At 48.9% G+C, this 16,252-nt stretch overlaps 1 protein-coding gene across 1 annotated transcript; it reads right to left on the bottom strand.

Annotated features, from left to right (window-relative positions):
- Positions 1–288: 288 nt before the first annotated feature.
- On the bottom strand, positions 289–6,360 carry LOC128422525 (C-type lectin-like). The gene is made up of 5 exons (XM_053406618.1): positions 6,325–6,360; positions 5,772–5,841; positions 5,309–5,400; positions 3,464–3,616; positions 289–447 (listed from the first exon to the last, which is right to left on the bottom strand). Exons 2-5 carry the CDS (start codon positions 5,833–5,835, stop codon positions 289–291), a joined length of 468 nt encoding a protein of 155 aa, XP_053262593.1. The 5' UTR covers positions 5,836–5,841; positions 6,325–6,360.
- Positions 6,361–16,252: the final 9,892 nt, after the last annotated feature.

The following is a 16,252-nucleotide window of genomic DNA, read 5'->3' as shown; positions in this document are numbered from 1 at the left end:
CACAGTTTCCACAGTGGTGGATAAACACCCCCCCCCCAGTGTAGCATCTAGGCAGCTATTCATAGGTGGATCTTGATGGAACAGTTGCAGCAACAGGGGGCCATCCTGCCCCACCAGTTTATGCACCTTCCCCTCACAGGCTGCACACATGTAGCCAGAGACTATGCCTACATGGAAACGTCCTCCGCTCTTCCCACTTCAGTCACCTCCTGGTTCTGGGAGTCAGTGGTGCAGGAGAGGGTGGGGAAACACCTGGCCCTTCCCTTCCCTGCCTCTTCCTCCAGTGCTTCAGCCTCCATCTCTGAAGCACCCCATGGCTTCCTCCTTTTGCTCCTCACCATTGCTGAAGAGTTCCACGCAGTGTTCGTCGGTGTCAATACTGGGTAGCCCAGGCGCCCAAGGAGTGTATCTTCCAGTGGTGCCATCTGTCCATTTGAACTGCCAGTTCTATAGAAAGAGAGCAAAAGAGACATCGTCACTGCTGAGGAAGAAAGGGACTTCTCCAGCCCATTCTTCCCTTGTCCAATCAATGGGAATAAGAAGAACATCTGGAGACTCAGAATCCCAGTTCCCACGTTGCAGGGACTTATCTCTTCTAATCTCAGCAGGAATCTCAGCTAAAGCATCCATGGCAGATGGTCACGCAACTTCTGCTTAAAGATCTCCAAGGAAGGAGAGTCCATCATCTCTCGTGGGAATCTGTTCCACTGCAGAATAGTGGATTGCCAACACCTGTAACCCAATCAATATTGTGCTAGTCCATATAACCGTACTTTGTAACAGTTGCTGCTTACTGCAGCTACTAATATGCCATAAGATCCACTGTCCTGCAATATCACATATGGTATGTACAGTTATTTATGGTTTTATATTATTTTTTCTGTAAAATGTGTGAGATCGTGATATTGTATTTATTTGCGTTATTTAGAGCTTTAAGTACTGATGAAGCCCAGGACGGCGAAACAAGGCCAATATTCCGGAAATCCTTGTCTTAGACATGATCACTGCAGATGGTGACAGCAGTCACAAAATTAAAAGACGCCTGCTTCTTGGGAGAAAAACAATGACAAACCTAGACAGCAACTTAAAAAGCAGAGACATCACCTTGCCAACAAAGGTCCCTATAGTTAAAGCTCTGGTTTTCCCAGTAGTGATGTGTGGAAGTGAGAGCTGGACCATAAAGAAGGCTGATCGCCGAAGAATGGATGCTTTTGAATTCTGGTGCTGGAGGAGACTCCTGAGAGTCCCATGGACTGCAAGAAGATCAAACCTCTCCATTCTGAAGGAAATCAGCCCTGAGTGCTCACTGGAAGGACATATCCTGAAGCTGAGGCTCCAGTACTTTGGCCACCTCATGAGAAGAGAATACTCCCTGGAAAAGACCCTGATGTTGGGAAAGATGGAGGGCACAAGGAGAAGGGGGCGACGGAGGACGAGATGGTTGGACAGTGTTCTTGAAGCTACAAACATGAGTTTGACCAAACTGCGGGAGGCAGTGGAAGACAGGAGTGCCTGGCGTGCTCTGGTCCAGGGGGTCACGAAGAGTCGGACACAACTAAACGACTAAACAACAACAAAACAACCTTTCATGTGGATGGTTTGGACTTTATGAACAGACAGGTGGAATGGACACCATTACACAGATGGACCTTATGCATGAACTGGCTATAGAATGATCTGATCCACTGGGTCTTCTGCTTTTTTCATTTGTTGAACTTTATGAGTTATTTCTGTTGAAATTTACAATTTGATACTATGAATAGTATATCTTATTTATCTAAGAACACACCCAGTTACGTCTCATGTGTTTATTGAGTATGTTTTACGTGACCATAGGTCTGTTTGTCGTTGCTTTGAATAGCTCTTACTGTCCGAAAGTTTTTCTGTATGTTTAGTCGGAATCTCCTCTCTTGTAACCCATCGGTTTGGGTCCTTCATTTTTTAAAAGTCCTTCCTGCAATCATGTTCCTAACCACCACTACAAAACAGCCTTGAGGTTTGTCGGTTTGCTTTTGTTTTAAAAGAACCAATATAGGGGTGCATACATTTTAATAAATAAAAGAGAAGAGAAAGCGTTGCCTCCTCATTTTTCCACTCCCTGCTTACTAAAATTTGGCATAGTTGGAAAGCAGACTGCATCCGGTTAACTTGTGTCAACCTGATAATGTTATCCTAAAACCTGAGGCCTAGAGATTTCTGAAGCTACTGCATAGGATAAGACCATGGGTAGGCAAACTAAGGCCCAGTGGCCGGATCCAGCCCAATTGCCTTCTAAATCTGGCCCGCGAACGGTCCAGGAATCAGCGTGTTTTTACATGAGTAGAATGTGTGCTTTTATTTAAAATGCATCTCTGGGTTATTTGTGGGGCACAGGAATTCATTCATTTTTTTCCCTTCAAAGTATAAGACAGTGTCTTTTGTCTTTAAAAAAAACGTTTAGGAGCTACTCTCATTTTCCTGCTCATATTAAATACTGCCCCTCAATGAGGCCAAATGACGTATGTGTACCCCTGTGTACCCCCAGGGGAAAAAGCACCGGGATAAGACAGCAGAGACATAAAGCTAGAGGAACTTGCCTCTGAGCAAGCATGCACTGGAGAAATTTGCAAATGTTGAGAAAATGGCTATGCCATTTGCAAAAAGAAAAAGAAAAAAAGGATTTCTTCCCCCCCCCCACCTTGTTGGAAAGGATCAAGACTTGGTCCTCCAATGTTCATGCTGAAGAGGAGATCTTGGCAGGTACAGCTGTTCTCTCCCCCACCCCACGGCAGCCCCACTTTCACAAAAAGCATACCTGCCACGATCCCCTCTTCTTCAGAGATGATAAAGGTGTGGGAGACCAGTCATCATCTTCTCCATCCAGCCACCTTCCAAAGACAGCCCCGTATGGTCAAAGTTAAGACAGAGCTCTGACTTGCATGCTGGACTCTCAGGTATTTCCCAGAAAGGTGGATGGCTAACCATTTTCCTAAACGCTCACCTGACACCTGTGTTCCCTTTTCTGCTCTTTCCCTCCATGCAGGAACTGTTAGTTTCTGTTTACTTGCTGAGCAGCTGCTTGCAAGTTACAGGGCTGTGTTTACATTCCACAGTCCAGATACTGTTGGATTCTCACGGGAAAGGGAGACGGGATATGACGTTACTGGTTTCCTGTTTCCTTTGTTCTTTCGTTTTCCTTTCTTCTGTTGCTCTCTGCTCTCATAGAGAGAACATGTATATTCTTTGCTCTCTGCATAGCTTAGTAATAAAGCATAGCAATGTAGCCATACCTGCCTCGTCCTTCCGTTGTGGACTTTGTTGTTTTAATGCTCTGCTGGGAGGGCTCAAAAAGATGAGCCTTATCAGCTCGGACGACCGGAGCTGAAATTTCAATATTTTCAGCTGGTTTCCCTGCCCCTTGCGGCTGCCATTTTGAACAGTCCCTGAATATTGATTAGAAAGAGCACCGCCTGCCCAGACTCACGTTTTCACTCCCAGTGTTGGGGTTGTGCAACCCGATCCATATATGTTGACTCCCTTTATAGTTCTGGCTCAGATGTTGCGACAGGGCCTTCATGTCGTCTTCATCGTGAATGGAGGCAAGATGGCCATTCTCACCAAAGGCCTGGCAGGCAACCTGAGGGAGACCAAAAAAGAGCACCCCAGAGAATGGGGGACGCCATTGGAATTGACTTGAACATTTCAGTAGGCTTCTCCTTCATTCTGTCCCTGTGCCTGGACAGCAACTTCTGAGCAGTAAGAGGAGACATTTGCAGTCCATGTAACCACCACGGGCTGAGCATGTACAGTGGTACCTCGGGTTACATACACTTCAGCTTACAGACTCTGCTAACCCAGAAATAGTACCTCGGGTTAAGAACTTTGCTCCAGGATGAGAACAGAAATCGGCGGCAGCAGGAGGCCCCATTAGCTAAAGTGGTGCTTCAGGTTAAGAACAGTTTCAGGTTAAGAACGGACCTCTGAAACGAATTAAGTACTTAACCCGAGGTACCACTGTACTGCAAAAATTACAGAAATCTAGAATTGTAGAGTTGGAAGAGACACCAAGGATCATCTAGTCCAACCCTCTGCAATGCAGGAATGTGCAACGATCTCGTACGGGGATCAAACCTGTGACCTTTGCATTATCAGCACCATGCTCTAGAATGCACTAAGTACCAGCATGAACTGAGTTGGTGTCATGAGAAGGTAAAAGGTAATGGACTCCTGGACAGTTTGGTCTAGTCAAAGGCGACTCTGGGGTTGCGGCGCTCATCTCGCTTTCAGGCTGAGGGGGCCTGTGGCGTTTGTTCACAGACAGGTTTCCGGGTCATGTGGCCAGCAGGACTAAACCGCTTCTGGTGCACAGAGGACCATGAGAAGTGCCGGAGCGCATGGAAATACTGTTTACCTTCCCACCACAGCGGTACCCATTTACAGTGCTTTTTTTCTTAAAAAAAGGTTTAGGGGTACTCTCATTTTCCGACTCATATTGAAATACTACCCCTCAGTGAGGCCAAACGTAGATTCACAAAATATTTAGGGGTATGCGTACCCCCAGAAAAAAGCACTGCCTATTTATCTATTTGAACTGCTGAGCTTTCGAACTGCTAGGTGGGCAGGAGCTGGGACAGAGCAACGGGAGCTCACCCCGTTGCGGGGATTCGAACCGCCGACCACCTGATCGGCAAGCCCAAGAGGCTCAGCGGTTTAGCCCACAGCGCCACCTGCATCCCACTCATGAGAACCACAAGCACAAACAAGCAGTGAGCCAAATCCCTGATAAGGACGCAAGTCAAGGCAAGCACAGCCTGGGAGTTTGCAAAGCCAGTTTTTTCCCCAGGGGGATGCACCCCACAAAGAGTTACTGTATTTTTTGCTCTATAAGACACACCAGACCATATGACACACCTTGTTTTTGGAGGAGGAAAACAATACAAAAAATATTCTGAATCCCAGAAGCCAGAACAACAAGAGGGATCACTGCACAGTGCTCCCTCTTGCTGTTCTGGCTTCAGTGATAGCTGCGCAGCCTGCATTCGCTCCATAAGACGCACACACATTTCCCTTTACTTTTTAGGAGGGAAAAAGTGTGTCTTATAGAGCGAAAAATACGGTAAGCTTCTGAATACTAGCTGCTGGAAACCGCAGGAAGAGAGAGTGCTCTTGCACCCAAATCCATCTTGCAGGCTTCCTGTAAGCCTGTGGTTGGCTGCTTTGGGAACAGGAGATTGCACTAGATGTGTTGGCCTGATCCTGCTGGCTCTTTTACTGTGCTTAAGTTTTTAATGAAATACATCCCTGGTTCAAGCCACTCTTGGTCCCATACCTCTGCATCTTGCCATTGCATAGTAACATTGAAGAACCCAAAGCATTGATTTCCTCGCTTGAGCCAGCCTGTGAGGCAGCTGGAGTCTGCGCCTGGTGAAAGAGAAGGGAAAGCTGAAGTACTGTCCAAGGTGAGGCCTTAAGAGGGAGGGAAGGAGGATGGCAATGCAAGCCTAATAAAGACCGAGAAGCTGAAGGAAACCCTAGAGCAGCCTTGTGCCTGCCAGATGCGTTGGGCTAAAACACAGCACAGCTGTGTGGTGCTGAGGCTGCTGGGAATTGTAGTCCAAGCAGTTGGAGGGCACCAGGTTGGCAAAGGCTGACCTGGGGGGAAGTGGCAATGAGGGTGGAGCAAGCAGTTGTCCATTGAAGAGGGGTGGCCGGGTGCCGAGCCCACTTGGTTTTGGAGAAGACTTTACTTGGCTCGTCTCAACCAGGGTTTGATGAGCCCAACTTAGTCATACCTTGCAGGGAAAGGAAAGCCAGGAAAACCGCAAGGGAGAGGTTGAAGGGAGAGAACGGCCCCATCTGCACCTGTGGAGAGAGAACATTTTCTTCTAATTCTGTGAGAACAGGATGCTTGAACAGGTGGGCCACCAGCCTGACCCAGCCAGCTATTAGAATCACAGAACCTTTGAAGGGACCTTGAGGGTCGTCTAGTCCAACCCCCTGCAGATGCAGGAATACTACCGGAATTTCTTTTCCCTTCTCCCCACTCATATTCATAGATTTCTTTCTCCCTGCTTATCAAAGCAGCATTGCCCCTCAATTTTCTTTTTCTTTTCTTTTTTACAAAAAACCCCAAAAACAATACACAGACTTGAATTTGGCAAGAGGTTCGTGGCATTTCTGTAAAGTTAACCAGCAATACCTCAGATAATTTAATAAACGCATCCATCAGGAGCAAATGAGAATAGGCGTCTACATTTCAAAGGTAGCACCGTTTGGGTTTCATCTCATCAAAGGAGCTGCAATTACTGGCAGAACCAAGGAGACCCAGCCGCAAAGGCTACTCACCTGTCCCTCTGCTTTGGTTGTCCAAAATGCCGAAACCTCTCTTCCTTCCTCTAGAGAATTCTCAACTCTCCTGGGGCATTTATCGACCAACAGTTGCGGGGACGGCGATTGCAGGCATCAAACGCGAGCACCGTGATCCCACGCAGAAACCCCGTGGCAAGTGAGCAGTTAATGGTTACGGAAAAGTCCAAACAAACTGAACGTGGTGGGTGGAATATGTTAACTTTCAGAGTGATGCCTCCAACATCTTTTAAGAACTTTTTAAAATTGCAAAACAATTTACATAAATAAAACATAAAACACAACACAAACTGCCTCCACACACTCACACAGGACCTTCACTGCCTTCACTGGTTCTGATTTGAAAGAGAAGTAGAGCTGGGTATCATCTGCATATTGATGGACACCCAGCCCAAACCCCCTGATGATCTCTCCCAGCAACTTTATATAAATATTAAAAAGCATGGGGGAGAGGACAGAGCCCTGAGGCACCACACAAGGGAGAGCCCAGGGGTCTGAACACTCATCCCCCAACACCACTTTCTGGACATGGCCCAGGAGGAAGGAGGGGAACCACTGTATAACACTGCACCTGGCTCCCATCGCCTCTAGATAGAGAAAACTGTTCTCTGTTTTTCCCATGCATGTCTACTTCCATAAATTTCCATTCTTTCCTCAAAGAATCCTGGGGGTTGTAGTTTGTTAAGGCTGCTGGAAGGTGTTAAAGGTAAAGGGACCCCTGACCATCAGGTCCAGTCATGGCCGACTCTGGGGTTGCGACGCTCATCTCACTTTATTGGCCGAGGGAGCCAGCGTACAGCTTCTGGGTCATGTGGCCAGCTTCTGGCAAACCAGAGCAGCGCACAGAAACGCTGTTTACCTTCCCGCCGGAGCGGTACCTATTTATCTACTTGCAGTTTGGCGTCCTTTCGAACTGCTAGGTCGGGAGGAGCAGGGACCAAGCAACAGGAGCTCACCCCATAATGGGGATTCGAACCGCCTACTTTCTGATCGACAAGTCCTAGGCTCTGTGGTTTAACCCACAGTGCCACCCGCGTCCCTTGCTAGAAGATGTTAGGAGACTCCTATTCCCCTCCCTGAGCTACAATTCCCAAAGTCATTTAACAATCAATCCCTCTCCCCAGGGAATGCTGGGAATTATAGTTTTGGGACGGGAACAAGCGTTTCTCAGCACCCTTAACAAGCCACAGTTTTCAGGATTCTTTGGGGAAAGCCATGGCTGCTTCAGGCAGTGTGATACTGCTTTAAAAGTTTGGTGCAGAAGTGGCCTTAAAAGTTTCCAACTCTGCAGCCTTCTTGATTCCCCTTGATCATCTGGGTTACTCTTTCTCCTTCCACGAAATAATGAGCCTGGAGGCAGCCAAAAATGCAGGAACCAGGCAAGTCAGGTTGCGGAGGTGGAAAGCCAAAATGGTGCCCACAGCCCAGCAGCTCCTTTGATTTGGCAGAACAGGCACTTCATGTTCCTTGCTGGAAGCTGGATCTTTGATTCTTCCCACCCCTGACCTGGTTCGGACTCTTAATGTGGGTGGGCACCCAGCAAGGTCTAGGATGCAGCTGTGTATGGGAGGCAGGAAATGCGGGGCCAGGGCCATTCTTGTCACTCGCAGAATGCTACAAAAAGAAAGAAAAGGTGTGGAAAGTAGCTTGAGAAAGCAGAGACAGTGAGGGGATTGGCAACCACTCAACAGCTCCAGCCTCACAGCTGCCATGGGTTTCATCTACTCATTAATTTCCACCTGCATCCTTTCACACCGCTTTGCTTAGCTCACATGGAAAGTGCTCCCATGCGCTCAAACTAGAGTCCTGTTTGTCAGATGTCTGAAGACTTGTACTTAGTTTGTAGCCAATCTCAGATTGAATCTCAGAAGCCAGAAGAGCAAGAGGCATCGCTGCGCAGTGAAAGCAGCAATCCCTCTTGCTGTTCTGGCCTCTGTGATAGCTGTGCAGCCTGCTTTCGCTCCATAAGACGCGCACACATTGTGAGATTTGACCAGCTCCGGCCCATCTGGAACTGGTACAGGCTCGTCTTATCTTGAGCCGAAGCAGAGCGTAGTCCACGCAGCAAAAGGATAAGCAGGTAAATGTGCTACATGCTGACTTTATTTACAAGCCATGCTGAGAGCATACAAACATGCATCCTGCCTCTGTGAGAGCAGAGAAGCAACTCACTCTCGACACAAAGAAACCGAGAGAACACTGAAAAACAGGAAACCAGTGTACGTCACATCCAGTCTCCCATTCCCGTGCGAACCCAACAGTAACTCTGACTGTGGAATGTAAATGATGCCTTGTGACAAGCAGTTGCTGCACAGTGAGGGAAATAGAAACCAACACACATTTCCCCTTACTTTTTAGGAGGGAAAAAGTGAGTCTTATGCAGCAAAAAATATGGTAAATAGGTACCGCTCCAGCGGGAAGGGAAACGGCGTTTCTGTGCGCTGCTCTGGTTCACCACAAGCGGCTTAGTCATGCTGGCCACATGACCCGGAAGCTGTACGCCGGCTCCCTCGGCCAGTAAAGCGAGATGAGCACCGCAACCCCAGAGTCGTCTGCGACTGGACCTAATGGTCAGGGGTCCCTTTACCTTATGCCCTTAAGACAGCTAAGCAAAAGACAATAGGGTGGCTTTCCCATTTCCTTCCTCCTTGCAGAGAAATACTTGAGGTCAGTTTGAGAGAATCAAAATGGTTTCAGGCTTGCTCTCCTGCACTATTTCAGACACGTGGTTTATATACATATGTATGTGTTTGCCTTGTAAATTTATGGACATTATATATCAGCTTAGAATTCCTATAACAGGTGGCGTAAATGAAAACAGGAGAAACTCAGAGCCACAGGTGTTATGTACTGAAGTTCTCACCCTGGGCCAGCAGGGGGATACTGTAGATAGTTATGCAAATGAAGGATCGAAAGTGACGTTCAGTGATTGGATAGTTTTAGAAAGTTGCTACAGTTACGTTGTTCTGGAGCTCTGTATAAGCAGGCTGACTGAGCTCTTCAGTTCAGTTCTGTTCTGGCCTCTGAATAAACAAGAGATGTTTGAAGAATCGCTGTGTCGTATGATATGTTCGTCCACAACTTAACACTGGTGACGAGGATGGGATCGATGGACATCAGAGCACAGCCAGATGTGGCCACCCTCTGAACTGAGCTGAATCACTGAGCGAAATCACTGAGCGAAATCACTGAACAGAACCAATTCAGAGCTGACTGTTCTGGCTAGAGCACTGTGTTCCATCCATCGCCCTTCACGCCGGCATCGGAATCATGGCTTCACTTGTGCCTCTACCGCCGTTTGCGCCAGTCTCTGAATCATGGGACTCCTACCTTGCTTGGTTCGACTGCTACCTCCAAGCCAATGAGCGGACAGAAGTATCAAAGGAACGGAAGCGGGGCCTATTCCTCAGCCTCTATGGGCCTGAGGTGTTTGAGACGGCCCGAGCATCGGTTGCGCCTGAAGCAGTCCAGGCAACACCGTGGGAAACGATTCAAGAGAAGCTCCGCAACCACTACGCACCAAAGCTGTCCAAGATTGTTGCCCGCCATGCATTCTACCACCGGAACCAGTCAGAGGGGGAGTCAATTAACAACTACACTGCCGCCCTCCGACAAACTGCAATGCACTGCGAGTTCCGAGACTTAGGCGATGCCCTGATGGATCGAATCGTCTGTGGGGTCCGGGACATCCGTCTGCAAGGGCGTCTCCTCGCCAAGCCAGACCTCATGCTGCAGAAAGGAGGCCGTGGCCTCAGAAGCTGCCGAACGCTCCGCCCAGGAGATCCGCAAGGCCAGCAACCCGCGTCTTGCTAGGAAGCCAGTTCCAGTGCATCATGAAGAGGCCAACAGTGATGAGGCATCCTCCAGTGAAGACGATGACATGCACCAGACAAAGCGGGAGTGCAGGAAGTTCCAAAAGAAGTCCAAGGGCCAACTGGAATGTGCCGGCTGCGGAGGCAACCATTCCCATGCCAAGTGTCAATTCAGAGATGCCATCTGTCGGAAGTGTTCCAGAAGGGGCCACATCACTAAGGTCTGCCGATCGGCTCCGTCTGACACCCCCCCTTCACCGAGTCACAAGTCCAAGTCTTCACTCCAGTCCACCAAGGAAAGCTGTTTCGCTCTCACCAACTGCCGCTGCCCGTCTGGAACCACGATTGGCCAAACTGACTCGCCTATGCGACGCAAGCTGAACGTCACGGTGCTCATTGAAGGAGCTCCATGTGACATGGAGATCGATACCGGGTCTGCCCTGTCCATCGTGTCTTGGAGCACCATCAAAAGACTGGTACCCAGAGTGTCCAAAAGGCAACTCGACTCTCACCTCGTACACCTGAGAGACTACCAGGGAAACGACATTCCCGTGGTAGGCGTTGGCCGGTTCCGGATCACCTTCAAGGATTTTTTGGGCCTGCTCCAACTGGTAGTAGTCGAAGGTCAGCGGCCAAGCCTCCTAGGACTAGACTGGTTTGATGCCCTCGGCCTGGAAGTCACCGGCATCAACTGCATCTCTAATGCAGAGACTGAGGGTCTGGTCGAAGACTTTGCCGAGGTTTTTGACGGCACTTTGGGGCAATATACAGGTACGCCCATCTCCTTTAGCCTTGATCCACAAGTCGCCCCCATCAAGCTAAAGCCACGCTGGGTTCCCTTTGCTCTCAAGGCTAAGGTGGACGAACAACTGGACAAGCTGATCGCCCAAGGAGTTTTGGAGCCGGTTGACCATGCCAAGTGGGAAACCCCCATCGTCACGCCTGTCAAGCCAGATGGGTCGGTGAGAATCTGCACTGACTACAAGTGCATGATCAACAAGGCACTTCAGCAGCATGCTTATCCGGTTCCTGTTGTCCAACACCTGCTGCATTCCCTGGGTGAGGGTAAGGTCTTTGCTAAGCTGGACCTTGCCCAAGCCTATCAACAACTGCCCGTCAATGATGCCACTGCTGAAGCCCAGACGATCGTCACCCACCGAGGGGCATTCCGTTGCCGCCGGTTGCAGTTCGGGGTGAGTGTGGCTCCTGGCATCTTCCAAAGCCTTATGGAGCGACTCCTGCAAGGGCTTCCAGGTGTGGTACCATATTTTGATGACGTCTTGGTGTCCGCAGACTCACACCAGCAGCTGTTCGAGCGCCTCCGTGCTGTGCTGACCAGTTTCCAAGAGGCCGGGCTCAAGGTAAAGAGGGAGAAGTGCCAGATCGCCGTTCCACAGGTGGAGTTCCTGGGCTATCTTATCGACGCCTCCGGCCTTCACCCGATCACATCCAAGATCTGCGCTATCCAGCAGGCCCCCATCCCAAAGAACAAGACGGAGTTGCAGGCGTTCCTGGGACTGCTGAACTTTTATAACATGTTCCTGCCCCACAAAGCCATGGTGGCTGAGCTTCTTCACCGACTCCTCAGCACAAAGACACCTTGGTCCTGGGGTCATCGGAAGATGGCGGCCCTCAACGCGGTCAAGGCTCTCCTTTCATCGATCACAGGCGCTGAAGCCTGTGAACTTGGTGACTCGGCGGGCACCATTTGCGCCCCCTGACCCGCGAAGGAGCCTTTTTAAAGGCTTCGGAACGGGGGACGGGGTGAGCGGCGCGGTGCTGAGAGTCGACTGCTTCTCCTGCGGAGTGAAGCCGCATGCCATGGTCGGAGAGCGCTGACTTCTTCTTGTGAACAATTGGACTCTAAAAGCAACAACCCGTGAGTAATACGGAAATTGGATTTGTAAAGAAAAAAATTTTTTTGAATTAGGCACGATCGGGGAAGGCACAAACAGGAAGTCCGTCTCCCCGTCTTATAAATAATCTAAAGCAAGGACTAGCTAACTAAGGTCGAGAGAATTTCTTCTTCTTTATTGGGTAAAAGACATTAATTTCACGATTTGGCAGTATAAGTAATTTCACTGGAGGATAAGAGCTAATTTTGAGAGCTGAAGTGCCACCCCCCCGGACCCGGGAGTGATCCACGAGAGAGCCTGTTGAGGAGATATAGAAGAGTTTGACAGCTGTCAAATTAGCTGTCAAGAAGGAAAAAGAGAACTTTGTTTCTGCTATCTCTGCTGGATATATTTGCTACAATTTGGTTATATTTTGTTGAAAACAAGAACTGATACAAACTAACTTGATTTTTGGATTTGAACTGGAAGGAAGATAAAGTAACCAAAATCCCTCTAGAGGGGATTTTGGGACATTACAAGAATGGCTGAAGGAGGAAAAATTCAAACTAAATTGGACAGAGTGTTTCTTCTCTTGGGAAATTTACAAGGCCAAATTGATGTTTTGGCTACAAATGTTGCAACTCTGGACTTAACAGTAAACAAATCCATTGAATTTGATAAGGACTTGACTCATGAAGTCCATGCAGCTGGACAAGAAGAGAAACTTGAAAGATTTGAGAGTGTGGAGAAAGAGATATATGTTGTTTCTGAGGAAAAGGAAGGAGGAGATGTAATGTTGCAGATGACAAAGGAGAGCCAGAGGCCTGACATGATGGCTACAAAGGAAAATAAGTACTGGATGATGAAAATCTGTTTTGAATTGAAGATTGAAGAATGGAGAGATCTCCTTATGTGGAGATCTGAAGACCTATGGATTACAAATTTGATTAAGGTGAAAGTTGGAGCTTTTGGGACATTTGGACTTAAAAGGAGTAAGAAACAAGATTCAGGCTCCACTTTTAAGTATGGAGGTCTGGCTGGAAGAAATATGGACCCTATCGGGACAGAGCTTCTCCGAGATCTGGTGTTTAATATTAAGGACTACCAAAAAAACCGGCAGAGAGGAATTGAGAGAGAATTAAGAGCCTCGGACGTGAGGTCTCCAGGCTGATAGTAGACTAAGACTGATGGACATTTGTTGGGGATTGAAACCGGGAAAGGGGTGGGGTGGGTTTTGGGAATCCAAAGGGTGCAGAATTATAATCTGTTTTTTTATTTTGTTTTGTTATTAGTATGAAAATTGGGGAATTCGTGGAAGGGAATTTGGGTCGACTTTAGAAAAAAGTTTTAAGAATGAGCACTGATGTTTAAATACTGATGTTTTTAAAAAATGAATTAAATATAAAAAGGTCAAAAATTGGGGACAAGAACTTGTTGAATTAACAATTTGAACTGGAATATAAGAAGGGGAGGTGTGGGGAAGTCAAGGAAATATGTTATTGAAAATAAGGATTGTAAACTTTATGTGTTTTTAACTTTTTTTGTTTTTTCTTTTTGATTTTTTAATGTATAAAGGTGGAAAAACTCAATAAATATCTTTTTTTTTTAAAAAAAAGGCTCTCCTTTCATCGGACAGTGTGCTGGTACAGTACAGTGAAGCCAGGCCGCTGGTCCTTGCCTGCAACACCTCACCTTTTGGCATCGGCACTGTCCTTAGTCACCATTTTCCAGACGGAAGAGAAGCACCGCTTGCCTACTTTTCCAGGACGCTATCTCTGACTGAACGGAATTACAGCCAGCTCGACAAGGAGGCACTGGCGCTTGTGGCTGGAGTGAAGAGGTTCCATGAATACCTCTACAGCAGGACTTTTGACCTCATCACTCACCACAAGCCACTCCTGGGCCTCCTTGCCGGTGATCGTCCAACTCCACCGGTCCTCTCGCCGCGCATGCTGTGATGGACTGTTTTCCTGACTGCCTATCACTAATGGCTCGTCCATCGCCTGGGGAAATTGATGGGCCATGCCGACGCCCTCAGCCGTTGCCCTCTTCCAGCGTTTGTGGAAGACCAGGCTCCTGCTTCATCGCTCCTCCTGATTGAGGATCTTCCGGCAGCGCCTGTATCGGCTGCCACTGTGGCCTCCGCATCTGCCCAGGATCACACCATCAGCCGTGTGCTCAACTGGGTGTGGAGGGGGTGGCCGCAAGGGCCTTTTGCATCAGAGTTCCAGCCGTTCATAACCAGACAACATGAACTCTCGGCTCATCACGGCTGTCTGCTGTGGGGAGACCGCGTCGTGATTCCCCAAAGACTCCATCAACGTGTCCTGGAGGCTCTGCACATTGGCCACCCGGGAATCGTCAAAATGAAGGCGTTGGCTCGGTGTTACGTCTGGTGGCCTAACATGGACGATGCCATCACTGCCTGGGTTTCCGCCTGTCAAGCGTGCCAAGAATCAAGGCCTGTGCCATCGGCATCTAAGACACACCTGGGAGACACCCAAGACACCATGGTCGAGGGTGCACATTGATCTGGCCGGCTCCTTTCACGGCCGGACCTTTATGGTAGTGGTGGACGCCTATTCCAAATGGCTGGAGGTGGCCCTGATGCCCTCTACCACTGCCGAGGCTGTCATCCGGGTGCTGCGAGGTCTCTTTGCGACGCATGGGTATCCTGATGTCCTTGTCTCCGACAACGGACCACAGTTCACGTCAGGCCCTTTTAAGCGGTATGTTTTGGGACTGGTCATCCGCCATGCCCTAACGGCACCATTTCATCCATCCAACAACAGGCAACCAGAGAGAATGGTGCGCTCAGCAAAAGAGGCACTGGCGCGCCTGGACCGGGGAGACTGGCACGAGCAGGTTGCCGAATACTTGTTCGTACAACACATCACCCCTCATGCGGCCACAGGGCAGAGTCCTGCCGACCTGTTTATGGGCCGCCGCCTCAGGTCCCCGCTCGACCGGCTGCACCCAGACTTTGCCATGGCCGAACCCCCAGGCTGTGCCAATGAGCCATGGTCATTTTTTCCAGGAAACCAGGTCTTTGCCCGGAACTTTGTGGGGGACATTCCTTGGGTGCCAGCCACAGTAGTGGGAGTCACTGGACCTCGCTCGTACCAGGTGGCACTCGAAGACGGAGGCTGTGGGCGCCGGCACATAGACCAGCTTAGGCACAGGGTTGGGGACTTGGACACTATTGTGGTGCCCCCAACTGCGCTCGTGGCTCCGGAACAGACACTTACAGATGGTGAGGCTCCACCTACACCTCTCTCACAAATTGCCAGCGTGGAGCTGAACCAAGCCACTTCAGAGGGTCTGCCAGACTTACCACAGACTCAGACCACTCCACTTGCGGAGGCTCCACCCACAGCAGCGGATCCAGGGGACTTGGTTTCAACGCCAACTAGGGTCGCATCACAGCCTCAGCAAGAATTGGGTGGCCCCCCGGACTTGGCTACCAGTCCCCAGTGGTCTGGCAGAGTTGCCAAGCGCCCAACTTATTTAAAGGACTATGTTGTTGGACATGTATCACTGTTGGTCTAAGTATGTGAAATGTAACCGATATGCTTTTGTGCCTAATTGAACCATTACGTGTAGTGCTGTATGTAAGGAAACCATTACGATTGTAACTAACGCCTTATCTCGGTGGGGAGGGGTGTTATGTACTGAAGTTCTCACCCTGGGCCAGCAGGGGGATACTGTATAGTTATGCAAATGAAGGATCGAAAGTGACGTTCAGTGATTGGATAGTTTGTATGCAAATGAAGGATCGAAAGTGACGTTCAGTGATTGGATAGTTTTAGAAAGTTGCTACAGTTACGTTGTTCTGGAGCTCTATATAAGCAGGCTGACTGAGCTCTTCAGTTCAGTTCTGTTCTGGCCTCTGAATAAACAAGAGCTGTTTGAAGAATTGCTGTGTTGTGTGATATATTCGCCCATAACTTAACAACAGGTGTATTTGGAAGAGAATTTATTGACCACAGGAGAAAAATTCTGTCCCACTGAGTGATGGAAGTTTTAATCTGAAACCTCTGGAAGGCACCAGGTTGGGGAAGCGTGGGCTTGGGCTTCAGAGCACAATACATGGAAAGACTTGGATTCTCGCAGGTAGAAGATGCATCTTGGTCAGTCTCCCAGGTGCTACTGAGCACGTCAGAGTCTTTTCTTGGCCTCAGAGAGTGTATTTGCATAGGTAGGGGTGATTTCCGATGCAATAGTGGTTATTCCACTTCATGTATTCTGGAAGACAATGTG

The sequence above is a fragment of the Podarcis raffonei genome, chromosome 10 (assembly GCF_027172205.1).
Source record: "Podarcis raffonei isolate rPodRaf1 chromosome 10, rPodRaf1.pri, whole genome shotgun sequence".
Taxonomy (NCBI): domain Eukaryota; kingdom Metazoa; phylum Chordata; class Lepidosauria; order Squamata; family Lacertidae; genus Podarcis; species Podarcis raffonei.
This window is presented reverse-complemented; position numbering and strand designations above follow the sequence as displayed.